The following is a 13775-nucleotide window of genomic DNA, read 5'->3' as shown; positions in this document are numbered from 1 at the left end:
CGACCTCATCTTGCCCCTTCATATCGAGAACTTCATGAGAACAACTGGATCAATTGCTATCCACTCTATGAGAACCCCCGCCTCAAACCAGTATTCTGTGCATCAGAAAAAGTCAATCTGACCCATCTCCTCTTGGGTATCTTTATATTCACACAAGCAAGGCAGATAAAATATGTTCTCCTTGCTGACTTGGTGTGACGTCGCACTTCTGCGTTCAGTCCGATAGCCTTTGCTGTCCGGATTACAGTAACCCACACGCTCAAAGCCAGAATTATCTTCGTGCCGGACACCACATTAGCAGAATTAGACGATATCCTCTAATCTACATCGATGGCCGCCATTCTAGGGTCGCACAACATCGCTCACAGGACAGCCCCAATGGCACGTCTCTTTCTCGCAGGATTATCAGGAGGGCAGTTGTAGCGGTCCAGACCTCCTCATATCTTCTTCGAGGCTGAAGAAATGAGAATGCCATCCCAAAGCAGATTGTACCAGCCAGGCAAAGACGTATCCTCAGCAGACCACTCCCTGGCCGTGTCGGTAGTCGAATGCTTGCACCACAGCACATGCGTAGGCAAGGGCTGCCGCGACGACAAAGACATGCATTAACTGGTGGCTGGCACCAAACAGGTCGAAGCGTCGCGGGTACCATCGCTCTGGAAACTGTAACCTCAGGAGTCAGCACTGCAGCAGATGGCGGGTAACAAACTTCATCAATAGGCTTCGAGCTCACCTTCAACCCATAAACACCAATCCCGATCCCGTTACACACCACAGTCACCAATATCCAGCCGAGCCCGACGCGTCTGTACATCTCCTCGAGCCCATGCTTCAGCAGCCCGTGTGTGATCGGCGCCGCAAAACTGCCTGCCCCAAAGGCACCGAAGAGGGCGGCCCTGTACGGTCCCAGGTGAGGCCCGCTGAACTGCTTCAAGAACGTGACCGCAGAGCAGGCCCCAGCAAGCGCGGTGAACACGATCCCGTACGCCGCACGCACTACGCCCTCCTCACACTGGAATGTGTAATACACCAGCGGAACAGTGGCGCTCCACATCAGCACCAGCACACCCTGGATGTCAATCTTCATCCCCAGCGCGTAGAGTGCCGGGCTGTGCGCCATGAGCGTGTGGAACACAGTAGACAGGACGAAGCAGACTGCCACGCCTAGAAAATACGTACTGCAGACGAGCACGTCTGCCACGGTCGCGACAGGGTACCGCCCTGGGATTGAGACGGCAAACACGTAGCTTGGCAGCACCAGGAAGACCAGCGCGCCGATGACATGCGAGTAGATGTTGACCGTCTCGTTGTGGACGTACAGCCAGGACGAGACGCACTCCTTCACCGAGGCCGAGGCCCTCCTGTAGCCCGTCTGGATGTGCTCGCTACCATGCTGCTGCCACTCTTCTGTAAGGATCTGAACATGTCAGCAAATCCCACCCAGGCCCTCTTCAAAAGATGGTTCAGAATCAGACACCAGGAGCTGCTTGCCTATCTCGGTCCATTCCAATAACAAGTCTTCAACGGCGTCCGCTAGGGTCGCAGCCTCTGTCTCGGCGTGCGGCTTGAGTACCCGCGGCTCGGGCCGCAGACTACTCAGGCCCGGCCGTCTCTTGATCGATTTCTTGGAGCCGGCGACAATGATGGACGCCATAGCTGCTGGTCACAAGACGAGGGGGCCGGCCTATCGAGAAAATGCAGGCTCATGCAAAATGCATGCTCAGGACAAACGTGACTGTGCGCGTTGGAGCAGCCTTGAGGGACAATTCTGGCAGCACGGACGTGTCGTGCGAGAGGGGTCCCATGGTTGCGTTGCGCCTCAGGGACCCTGAAACTGTTTCGACTCATGCCTCCGCATTCAAGGCTTAAAATTGCTGCGCTGCTTGGGCCTTCTAAGGAAGCTTTGGGAACCCATTTGGGTGACTGATGTTAATTATTAAGCTTAACAAAACAGTAAGTTTCCCGCATAGCATTTTCCCAACATTTCTTTATATAGTGATTTATACTGCTACAATAGAAAAGCAAAGCCAGTACCTTAAGTAATTTAGCTGAGTAAATCTCTCGACTGGTACAGAACGCTATGATTTTTGTATGCTGATCAAGCTCATAAGGTAGGTTAAGAACAATGAACGCTAACATACAAGATACAACATATCGAAGTGAATTGACTATCATAAAGCTACTTTAAGACAATACGCACTACTGAAGCAGAATCTTTTCTATACTGGCCCCGCCAGCTGTACAGTTTCATGCTACCCCTTAAGACCGCTGGGCTGACTAAGAAGTTGTCCCGAATAATGAAAGGGAGAGGTGTTCCAAATATTACCACAACCCCATCACCCTTTTGTACCTTCTGTGAGCAAATTCCAAAGAACCAGTTCTGGTATGATACTTCCTTAGTACTATGTTTGCGAGCAGCGACCCTGCAGGTAAGAACATCTGAACAGTAGCTAATGAGCTGTCGGTTGGAACGGGCGAAAGAGTTGCATACAGAGAGCTGCGTCTTAGCTATGCGAGGATCCCGAAGAACTAGTCGAAGAACTTCTCCTGTGCTTTCATTCCGCTTCTTATAGAGAAAGTTCAACCAACGTTGAACCATGTTCCCATCAGCGTCTGTTCCGTTAATTAAGCATAACGTTGCTATCCGAGTGACCCATTCGTGATATCTCTCGCTCAAATTAGCATTCAACCTCAATAATTCAAGAATTCCTTCGAGGTTCTGCAAATGCAGATGGTAGTCGTCTTCTTGAATAGTATCCGAAGTCGATAGAAACTTGCAGCAGATTAGGACTTGACCGTAGCGATAGGCTGATAGACATAATCTGCCATCGGAAAGCAAAGCTGCTGTATCTGTCTGCTTATAGCCTTGTGTGTGGTCAAAGAGCTGGTGGGATGCTTGAGACCACCAGAACGCGTCAACTTGCTTTGACCAGTCCGGCATCCAGCTCGGGCATCCCTCTAGGGGGTTCATAGCCGCGGGCAGCAAAAATTGGCTGCAGCCCAGTGTTCTGAAGAGATTAAGATTCAAATCTCTATAAGTGTCCGTGATGGTGCGCGAGTAATCTGGAGTTGAGATCTTGAAGCTCGCTAGCTTTATCAGGATCTGCCGCATGGCGAAGGCTTTGTCATGGTCGTGTTTGGCCTGCCGAGTGCATAGGCCATCTATCAAGTCCACCTTGACCATAGAGAATGCTTCCTCGATCAGAGGAGTCTTGCCGGTGACAGAGTGTAGAAACAGCAGAGCAGCAAGCCCGATTATAGCCAATGCTACCCAGGCCACGAAAGCCCACAGCAACCGCCAGTTGTTGCCGATGGGATTAGCAGGGTAAGAGGTAGGGTCAAGATGATAAAACAGAGCAAATATTCCTACTGGAATCCAGCCGCATAATGAAATGAGTAGGAGTGCTGATAGAATATTAAAAGGAATGCAGATAAGGCCGGCATTGTCCATAATGGATTTTGTGAACCTGAGATATTTCTGTAGCAAGGTAAGGCTCGACTCGTTCGCGACCGAGATACTAGGCGGCAATTCTCGGCTGGGGCTAGGCGTGGAACCCTCCTCCATAGCCATCGTTGAGGTGTAGCCATTTGGTGCATGATATTTTCCGGGTATATTCAACATGAAGTCTTGGCTTAGGACTATCTTAGCCCAGGAATTCAGGCATGGTATTTGGGGCTTCCCGGTTCGGAGGTTGATGCCGCTGGATGCCAAAAACATGATACTGAAAGCGAAACAAAGCCAGGGCGTGTGGTTGTCACCGCAGACAATGACGGGGTTTGTCGCCAGTATGATCTCCTGATAGGTCCAGATGCGCCGAATCCACTCCACATCTAAGACAGAGTTTATGTCCTCCAATGTGGCTTTCTTCGAATCAACAAGATGAAACTTCCGTCCTTATTGCGCTAAGCACCATGCCGCGGAGAAAGGACAGTCATGAAGTACTTACGATGACCTGTGGAGGGAAAGAAGCGATCCCTACTGCTCAAGTAAGCCCAAAGGGCCAGCCAAGACCGTGGCCTGGGCTCGACACCTTCTGTTAGGCCCCCTGGCAGAAAATAGCTCATAAATGGCGGTTGACCCAAGTAGGCCAGTGCTCGTTGGGTTTTCGCGCTACCCTCTCCTAACCAAACATACACAAATTCAGCTTTCATGTATATGTCTCCCATCATAGGGATCTGCTTCTCTTTGTCCTTTATATCTGCTTGGTCGATGCATATTGCATCTACCCAGAGAGTAAAGCTGCCCAGCTTTTTTCGTAAAAATTTCAAGGCAGAGTGCAGGTTGGGCAGCGTCGATACAAGATGCTCTCCACAGAAGATCGTGAGTGGTTCCCCCTTGTCTTCCCCCCATACATATGAGATCGCGGAGAAACGTGGTGAGGGCGATGCGTCGATATTGATGATTCGGAGCTTACTTCGAATAGGCTCATCAAACCCCTCGAGATGCAGCGCTGCTTGAACATCCAGAACACGAATGAATCGTGAATTTGGGCTGTGAGGGAGCGGCTTGTATAGCAAAGACTCAGCCATGATGCCAAATGATAACTACAAGTTTAGAGAATATTTGAGGGATTGAACTCAGGTCTCTGGTGTGCTCAGAGCCTTATGAAGAGAAGTGAGGGGTCTTCAGTCATTATATAAGTAAGCACATCACTTTGGTACCTTACCATGCTATTACATAGCACCCCATTTAGGCTACCGTGGCCACACCTCCTGTCGAAGCGCTAGTTATGTGATCTATCATATTATAATGAGCACTGCAGTAATCCGAAGACATCTAAGTATACAAAGGGTTTATGCTAACAAGAGCACTGCCAAGTACAGGCCTTGAATACCGGAACGTGACTGAAATCTGAATGCAAGTGTTCACTGCATTTAGGGCTACCAGAATATATGTATAATCTGATACTTAGATTGACAACTGAAGAGCTATGTACAATGATCTATCTATTGGTATTGAATGCGAGGTTATATATCCAGCTCTTCGGTCCTGGCTCTGAGGATCTGGACGCAGATCCATAGATCCTCCCTCCATTACAGCTCTAACCCTGGGTTATGTAATTCTTTCTGTAGTTCAGGTATTGCACCTGAAAACTGGCATCCTGGGCTCACTTGTTCGTATGGCCTGCTTCGTGACCTGCATGTTGGACAGGTTATAACATATGAATCGCTAAGCTTACTAGCAATTTAAATAATTTACAATAAAGAACTGAATATATAATCTCATGCTTATTATCAGTAGATAGATTATTATATATAGCTCTTCAGTTATTAATCTAAGTATCAGATTATGTATACTATGATAGCTCTAAAAGCAGTAAATACTTGCATTCAGACTTGTTTCCTATTCAAGGCTCATATATAGCATTGCTCTTATTAGCATAAACCCCTCATATACTCAAGTATCTTCGGATTACTGCAGTGCTCATTACAGCTAGCCCTTCGTGGAATCTATGCAGACTTTGGTTGAGGTTACCTTGTTGGAACTATAAGCGGAATTGCTATAGCTATGTCTTATTTCATTCATGATGTAGACTTGAATTGTCCTGAAAGCTGCAGTACTTGGTTCTGTGACTAGTTCTGGATCATCAGGCCAGGATATATGGCTGAGTTTGTGCAGTCACTTTTTGTTCGTGATCAGAGTAAGAAAAACCTCAGAGGGAAGGAAAGCACATTGCCAACATTGGCAGTCTAGAGCTGATCGGAGTGTTGTTGGGCCACAAACTAGATGAAGCAGTAATCTTTTTGAGTTGCGGATAATAAATGCAGAGTCCGACCAAACATCTGCTCCTGAGCTCAAACCAGAAAAGAAAAGCAATGCCCCCTCCCCGGGGGGGCCTTCTCCCCCCTAAAAAAAGAGAAAGAAAGGCAAAAAGACACAACCCATCTACTTCCAAAACAACCCAGACAGAGTCCTCCCTTTCAAATCAAGGCGCATGATCGTCATTCTCACAAAACTCCAAAGGATGCCGCACCATCCCCGGGACCAACGACCCCAGACAGCTCGCACACCGCTGCTGGCCCGTCCCGCCACACACAAAACACTCCCGGCGCCCCGTCTGGTCCCTACGGCTGCCCTCGCACGTCATGCAAAAGTGCCAGCCCTCCTCGCACCCGTTGGCACACCGCACGTACTCGCTCCACCGCAGGACGCCGGGCCTCTGCAGGCTCTGCCCGCACTGCCAGCACGCGTCGTACGGGTCCTCCACGTGCGTTGCTGCGGACGAGGTCGAGGCCGCCTTGCCTCCATCTCCTTGGCGGACTGTGTCCGAGGAGTGGTTGGACATGGTTGGAGGATTGGAAGGGGATGGTGGGAATAGTGGACTGTAGTTATCTCTATGTTGGGGTTGGGGGCTGCTCCGTAGGGTCAGGCTTGGGCTTGGTGGTTTCGTTGGTCGTCTTCTTATATGCTGACGTCTAGCTTGAGGGGGGAGGAGGGTTGGGTCTCTTTACACCCTTCAGTAAGTGTTGGCTGAATTGCTGTCGAATGCTTGTTAGACATAGAACATCATGTAAGCAGTCTGCCATGGGGAAGAGAAAGGGACAGACATACTTCTCTGATAGACAATACACGCCAGTAGTTGGTCTGCTCGATGCTCACAATAGGCTTTCTATTATCTGTGTTGCTGTTCCTGTTACAATGCTGAGTATTGGTGGATAGTGTATTTTTACTTCTTGTAAGATAAAAGACAAACAAGGGCATGGTATATATACACTTCCAGGCCGTAAAAGAGGTCTGGCAAACCCCCACCCTCCTCTTCTCTCCTTTCACCAGATACACACCGTGATTCCCGAGAGTCGGTTCTCCATGGTGATAGCCATGCATCACACAATCAACTCCACTCGAGTGGTAGAACAAAGGTCCTCTTTCCCTTTCTTCCCGGTGTGAAGGAACAGAAAGTGACTCGACAAGACAGTCGAGTAGCAGGTACTACCCGGGTCTGAGTAACGTCGGCAACAAGAATTGCAAACTGTTCGCTCGGTTTATCAAGGAACACATGTTTGTTCGGATCATCAGCTAAGTAGCCAAATAGATTTGATATCCAAAGAAGAAAGCACACCACCAGCGCCTTCGTAATGACATTCCCTGACCTTGTACCAGATGCTTGGCCAGTTTCTCATACCCAAGCCAAATCCCTTTTCTTCTGCTTTTTCTTTTCTCAACGCAAAGAAAAACAGTGTATCCTACCTCTCATGCAAATCATCATGACTAATGCTCTGAGGACTGCTACTATCCAACTCAACAGGACTTTGCACAAACCCTCCTTGCGCGCCAGACATCAAGATTTCCCCAGCCCAGCGTCCTCCGCGACTACTTCCACCACCCACTGCCTCAGGCTGAACCTCGCTCACGCTCGTGCTGGTACCCCGTGTCCCCAGTTTCTCGCCTTTCGACATCCCCTCAGATCTAGTATCGTCCACCATCGCGTTGAGCTCGCTGCCGCTCGTCTCATCAGGTGGCGCGACAAGGGGTGGCGCGACGTAGACGTCACCGCTGACTGTCTTGCTCTGTCGCCTGTTGTGGCCGCGCCAATGCCATGACATGCCCTTGCTCCAGGTGGATGGCCGCGGCGGGATCTTGTTGTTGTGGCCCGTCTGCTGGCCATCCTCCTCCTCTTCCACCTCCTCCTGCGCTGCTTCGCCCAGCTCGGCAGCAGAAGCACGATCTGATGTGCTGCCCACCGCATCGCCGAATTTCTCCAGCTCCTGCACAAGATCCTGGTCCTGGGGCCAGTAGATCCTGCGCAGGGCAGTAACGGCAAGTTCAAACACGACGAGCATGGCCAATACCATCACGAGCGTGAGCCACCACGTAGGCGTCTTTCCGAAGTTGTCCATGAAGCCATCCCGGACTGTATACGGCCCAGACTCCTTCTTATAGATGGCCGACAGGAACAAATTCCACAAGAACCAACCAGTGACCGAGATGAAGAAGCCGATGAAGGTGACGACAGTCTTGTTGTGCAGCTCGAGGACGAGCAGCTTGGTATTGATGAAGACGACGCCCGCCGTGAAGGCGAGGTCGCCCATGGCAAACAGGCCGTTGTCGCGGTCGAAGGTGATGTGCATAAAGATGCCCCATGTGCCGAAGAAGATGAAGACGGCCTCGAGCACGCCCATGATGGTCCAGCCGATGTACTTGCGGAAGTTGAAGGCCTTGTTCTTCTGCCCGTACGTGTACAGCTCCGGCATGGCCAGGAGGGTCTCGGCTCGCAGGTCCTGCTCAAACATACCAAGGAGGATGACGGCCAGCGAGGTGAAGAGGGTGTTGAACACCGCCAGGCTTGTGGACTCGTAGAAGGAGGTCCCAGTGTAGCCGTTGTACCTCTGGTACATGGCCTGGACCAAATAAAACATCATCTCCTTCCAGAAGGTGGCGAGGATATACTTGCCCGTGCGGATATAGTTCCACCGCCCGTGCACGAAGAGAAGCTTCTGTAGGAACCTGAACTGTGCGATGCTGTAATCTGAGATCCTGGCCGCCTGCAGGCCCTCGCGGCCCGAGATGCCGATGCCGACGTGGGAAGCCTGGATCATCGCAATGTCGTTGGCACCGTCGCCGATAGCCAATGTCAACGAGGACGGGACACAGTGGCGGATGCACTGGACAAGAGTAGCCTTTTGTGCTGGCGAGGCACGGCAGCAAATAACCGAGTCCACTCGTGCGACGAGGTCAAAGAACAAAACCTTGAGAGCCTCGTCACCCTCCACCACACCAAGCGTGTGTCCATCAATCACAACCACAGAGTGTGGCACCATGCCTCGACCGACGTCGACCAATGTAGCGGCAATCTTGTCCTGCAGCGAGCCTTGGGTGGCATCCAGTATATAGATCTCCGATACGGGCTTGCAGATCCTCGCTGAGTGTGCGATATTGACAGCCGTCTCCCGCTTGTCGCCCGTCAGCATCCAGACCTTGATTTCTGCACGACGCAGCATGTCGATGGTCTCAGGCACACCGTGCTGCAGCTTGTCTTCGATGGCAGTGGCGCCGGCCAGGTCGAAATTCTGCTCAATCAGTTCGGCTGCGGCTTCGATGCGCTCTTGGCGGTTGACGAGACTTGTGGTGGCCGCGTGGTACTCTGCCTTCCACTGCTTATAGTCATCTTCCTCCACATAGCGGTAAGCGAAAAGCAGTGTACGTAGACCCTCAGAGGCAAAGTCGTCTATGTGCTGGAAGCAGCGCTCAAAGACTGCGCTGTCGCTCACCGCAATGGACTCATCCACCATGCCTTGATAGGGATCGTCATGCAAACCGTCTGGAGAAGCAAGCAGCTCCATAGATCGACCACGAGACACAGATGTCCGTGGAGACAGAAGTACGTCATCGTGTCTTGCTCCAGCAGTGGTTTCACCCTCCCGGGTCGTGATGGGAGAAGCAATTCCCTCAGTGACGAAGCTCGGGCGCCGTATGCTCGTAGACCGCTTCCCGGTGCTCTTTCTGCCGAAAAGGCCAGTTCTGTGACTGAAGTTGCTGGTGGCTCGAGCAAGCGACGTGCTGTTCCTCGGACTCTGTACGCTGAGCTTGCGCAGCGCCTTCTCCTGCTCCATGCTCTTCCGGATGCTTGCTTTCCGGTCCACAGCCGACGCCGTCTCCATAGCCAGCTTGCTCTGTTTGAGACGGGGCAGGACGACACTGTCAGCTCCCTTGCTGAACACGCAGATGCGGCCGTCTGGCATGCGGATGATGATGGACATCCTTTTGCGCTTGCTGCTAAACTCGATCACATCGAGGACCTCATAGGTCTCCTCGCCCACAACGCCATGCTCATTTGGGAACTGTAGCTTGATCGTTTGCGCAGGCCGGTCGACAAGAAGGAAGCCGAGGTCTCTAGCAGCCTCGACAAGAGCGAGCTCGTCTGGAGAAGCCGCCTGAAATGCAACTGTGCCGTCCGCTTTCTTCTCTGGTAGGCAGGTGTGGCACAGAGCAATGCACAAGATGAAGCGGATGGCCTTCTTAGAGAAAGCAGTGTTGGGCTTCTTGCGGATGTACTCGATCAGATCGTCGGTCTTGAGCTGGGGCTGGGCGTGGCTGGGCTGTGCGGTCGATGTCCAGATCGAACCAGATCTTCGAGGAGCACTGGCGGTGGATGCTCGTCCGTATGTGCTGTGATCTTCTATGTAATCTGACCTCATGGTGCTGCTCGAGGCTCGAACAGTCTTCTTCCCTTTGTCGTGATGGGCATGAGCTCCTGACATCTGTCTCCCTCTCTCATCTTCAGCCTCGCGTTGGACATCCATGTCATGTAGCCAGGCCATGCCAGCCACACTCATCTTGCGGAAGCGCATGATGTTTTCTGTCAGCGTGCCTGTTTTATCAGAGAAGACATAGCTGACCTGACCCAGGTTCTCGAGAATTGTGGTGGTGTTGGCGACCATGGGTGTATTCGATACGGGGTCATACATGTCGATGTCCCTGAGCAGCATGACCTGTCCAAGCTTGACAATCTCCAATGAGACGTACAGAGAGAGGGGGATCAATGTGTTGAACTCGATAACAAACGCAACGAGGATTTTGCCGAAGGGCAGAACGTAGTTGTCCAGGTACCAGGCGGATTTCTCGGTGGAACGCACCCAGAGGATATTGCCAAGGGAGCAGCCGAGGGCGAGGATGACGACGAACTGGACGAGCAGGATGATGATTTTGTTAACCTTGGCCTGCATGGCCGGTGCCTTGGCGCGCACGTTCTTGTTCGCGTTCATCCGGATCTTGCACTCCTCGCCGGTGTTAATCACCAGACCAACAGCCTCGTTTGTGTTCCGCAGGGTCGATCCTCGGTACACCACTTGATTCAGCGTCAGGGGCATTGCCTCTCCGTTCACAACAGCTCTGCCCTCGTAGTTGTAGAGGTCCAGGTTAGGATCTTCGGAGACGACCTCAGCCTCGCAGGCCTTGAGAGCAGACAGTGCTCCGCAGTGTTGCGTAAACAGGGGGCAGGACTGCTTGCTCTTTAAGTTCGTCTCGCCGTCGAGAGCCATTGTCTCGATGTACGCAACGCCATTTGGGCCTGTGGCGTGCAGGAGGATGACGTCTGCAGGCAGTTGTTCGTCCCGGCGCAGCTTGATAATGTCGCCCACGCGGATGTCCTGCCACTGCATCTTGGACCAGTGTACGTCCTCATCTTGTGACCATGGCGGATTCTCGTCTTCTCGTTCGAGCACCTCGCTTAGATCCTGCATCTCCTCCGCCTCGCCTCTCTGCCTGCGAAACTTCTCTCGGAGCACCCCCCTGCGACGTCTGCCATCGTTAGAGATGCTGCCGTCCGGATCCAGCACACAAGCCTCTGTCCTGTTCTCGAGCTTGTCCATCTTGTACCTCCTATAGTCATCCCACCCCTCCTTCGCCATGCTGAGAGCAACAAACGCCAGCAAGGGCCCAATCGTGGTATACGTGCCTGTGGTGCTGAGACCGGGTATCATCTGAAGAATGCCAATAGTAAGGAAATATGCGTTGGCGAGTTTGCTGAACTGAAAGAACAACTGCTTGGGCAGGAAGGACCAGACGGTATACCTGCTGGACCTGATGAAGTTGGATATAAACGGCCTGCCCCGTCGTTCGTCCACGAGGCCGCCCTTTCGTCGTGCTACGCCCGGGCCAAGCGGGATGTGCCTACCATCAGCACTCGGCGGCAGGGGTTTCTGGCGCAAGAGCCCCTCAACGATCCATGCCTCGTACCACTGGGCTGCCATCTTCCTATAACGGGATGGTCGATGCCGTTTCAGCCGTCTTGCCCTCATCTTCTGCCGAGCGACCCAATCCTTGGCGTCAGCGATGGTCGCATTTGCCTCGGCCGCTCTCTTGATGCTGTCCTCGACATCACCAAATTGCAGCCGTCGGTGGCGTGGCCGCGTGGTCACGGATGGCGGTTCAGCAAAAGAGACCCTGCTCAGCCGGGACTCTTCCTCCTCAGCACCACCTTCGAGCCTCTCGCCCCGGCCAGGCCCTCTCCTTGACCCGGCAGCATGCTGTTCCCGGCTCTCGCGCCATCTTCTCGCGGCCTCAGTGTCTTCTACCCTGCTTTCGATCGGATAGAGGTCCGTGTCGAGCCGCAGCTGTGGTTGGTGGTGGTGGTGGTGGTGATGGCGTTCGCTGCTGCGAGGGTGCAGTGCCTCGTCCAAAAACACAACATGGCCCCCGCTCTCGCTACGCCTCGTGTCCGCGCTGCTTCTGCGTGACTGTGGCTGTGCTCCTGTTCCCTCACCCGCCGCACCACCAGCGTCCTCGCCTGCGGACGAGCCAGCCCGCCTGCTTGGACCTGATGGTCGGGTAGGTACTAGCGTCTCTGCCTCCTCGAGGTTATCGAGCTCAGAGCGCAGGATGTCGATGCTGGTCCTGTGCCTGTCATGACTGTTGTGCCCAGTCATGATCATGATGATGATGATGCTGCTGCTGCTGATGGCGGACGGCAGCCTGATGGGGGCAGTTGACCGAGATTTGACCAGACGTCCAACAAGCCTCTCTCCTCGACCCGGTGTGGACAGAGCAGGCACTCATTGAGAGACGAGGGAACCTTCCCTCTCTCGGTCCTCCTAAAGATCAACGTCGGGATACAAGTAAGTGAGACCAGGTGCCTGTCACCTTTGGTTGGGACTCGGGGAACGTTGTCTTGGAATCCCGAGATGAGAAGAGGGGATTGATGGGATGTCCGACTGAAGATAATTGTACAAGTATAGGAATAGGTGAAGATGGCGGACGACTATAAAATCCAGCCCCAAGAGCAGACAAAGAAAATGAGCTGTGGCGCGGGGCCAGAAGCTCACACGCAACACCACCTCTTGGGCCAGGTACTGTAAGAAGGTCTCGATCGAGACCTAAACCCTACGACCGTGGTTGGCGGCAGGGATCACAAGGATCCGAGATCACACGCCAATGTGGCGCCAGCCAAAGAAGAAGAAAAAAAGAAGCGTGGCTGAGTGAGGAAGGGAGTGAGTGACTGAGGGAGGCAGGCTGGTGACGTGGACGCCAAGTGTAACGAAGGATTGCAACAGCGCTTGAGGGAGTCGCAAGGAAAGAATGAAGAAAACTCTTGTGGTTGTGACTGAAAAATGGTCTCTTCTTCTTCTCTGTCTTCTTTTGCCTTTCGGTGCTTCTGCCCTGGTTCGGGGTATCTTGGCGTGGTTGCCCCTCCCATTCAGGTCCCGCCGCCGCGGCCGCCCACTCATCCACAACCCGGTGACCTCATCGTCCAACGCAAGCAACGGCGGCACAGCCCTCCGCGCCTGGCTTCCTAATTTTTGCCCCTCCCCTGTCAAGCAACAGGTACGGGAATGGCACATCCGTTCGGCACACAACGTCCTCTGGTTTCCTCTCCAGCAAAACTAGACCAAAACCAGACCTATACTATTCAGAGTTACTCAACTTTTACCCCATCTTTCTTTTTTCTTCTTTCGTTTCTTCTCTGTTATCTTCCTCACCCCAAGTATCCACCTTCCCTCCACGCCCAGAAACTAAACACTTTTAGCCCTCGGGTAGGTGGTTGTTTCTGGGCTTCTGGAAGCCAACGGATCAAAGTGCATTGACAGTAGAAGCGAAACCCGCAAACATGCATGAACCGGGCCCTTCCATTTCCTTTACCCCCCTACCCCGTCCTTTTCTTCTTCTCCTTTTGTCTTAGGACACAGCGGTGGTGGATGTGGTGAACGAGGCTTGGCGCGCTGGGTTTTCTTCCTCTCTTTTGTTGCCTTTCTAGAAGGATGAGGAAGAAGAAGGGGGAGAACAAAAAGGAGGGATCACAGTGTAATCCCTGTGCTGAGGGAATGTCTCAGGCTCCGCC

The 13775-nt window shown here is 52.7% G+C and overlaps 3 protein-coding genes across 3 annotated transcripts; all 3 read right to left on the bottom strand.

Annotated features, from left to right (window-relative positions):
* Window positions 1-513: 513 nt before the first annotated feature.
* Window positions 514-1333, bottom strand: M406DRAFT_244876 (Hly-III related protein; the record flags this gene model as incomplete). Its single annotated transcript, XM_040916287.1, has 2 exons — window positions 514-663; window positions 734-1333. Coding segments are annotated over 2 exons (750 nt in total), but the record flags the coding sequence as incomplete, so codon positions are not given.
* Window positions 1334-3766: 2433 nt separating this feature from the next.
* On the bottom strand, window positions 3767-4530 carry M406DRAFT_247798 (uncharacterized protein; the record flags this gene model as incomplete). The annotated part of the gene is made up of 2 exons (XM_040916487.1): window positions 3767-3831; window positions 4032-4530. Coding segments are annotated over 2 exons (564 nt in total), but the record flags the coding sequence as incomplete, so codon positions are not given.
* A 2655-nt stretch (window positions 4531-7185) lies between these two features.
* Window positions 7186-11853, bottom strand: M406DRAFT_87833 (uncharacterized protein; the record flags this gene model as incomplete). Its single annotated transcript, XM_040926109.1, has 1 exon — window positions 7186-11853. The coding sequence occupies exon 1, from the start codon at window positions 11737-11739 to the stop codon at window positions 7186-7188; it is 4554 nt and encodes a 1517-aa protein (XP_040781992.1). The 5' UTR covers window positions 11740-11853.
* Between the last annotated feature and the right edge of the window lie 1922 nt (window positions 11854-13775).

This window comes from Cryphonectria parasitica (genome assembly GCF_011745365.1).
Source record: "Cryphonectria parasitica EP155 unplaced genomic scaffold M406scaffold_1, whole genome shotgun sequence".
Classification (NCBI taxonomy): Eukaryota; Fungi; Ascomycota; class Sordariomycetes; order Diaporthales; family Cryphonectriaceae; genus Cryphonectria; species Cryphonectria parasitica.
The sequence above is the reverse complement of the archived record's forward strand: the minus strand, read 5'-3'. Positions and strand labels throughout refer to the sequence as shown.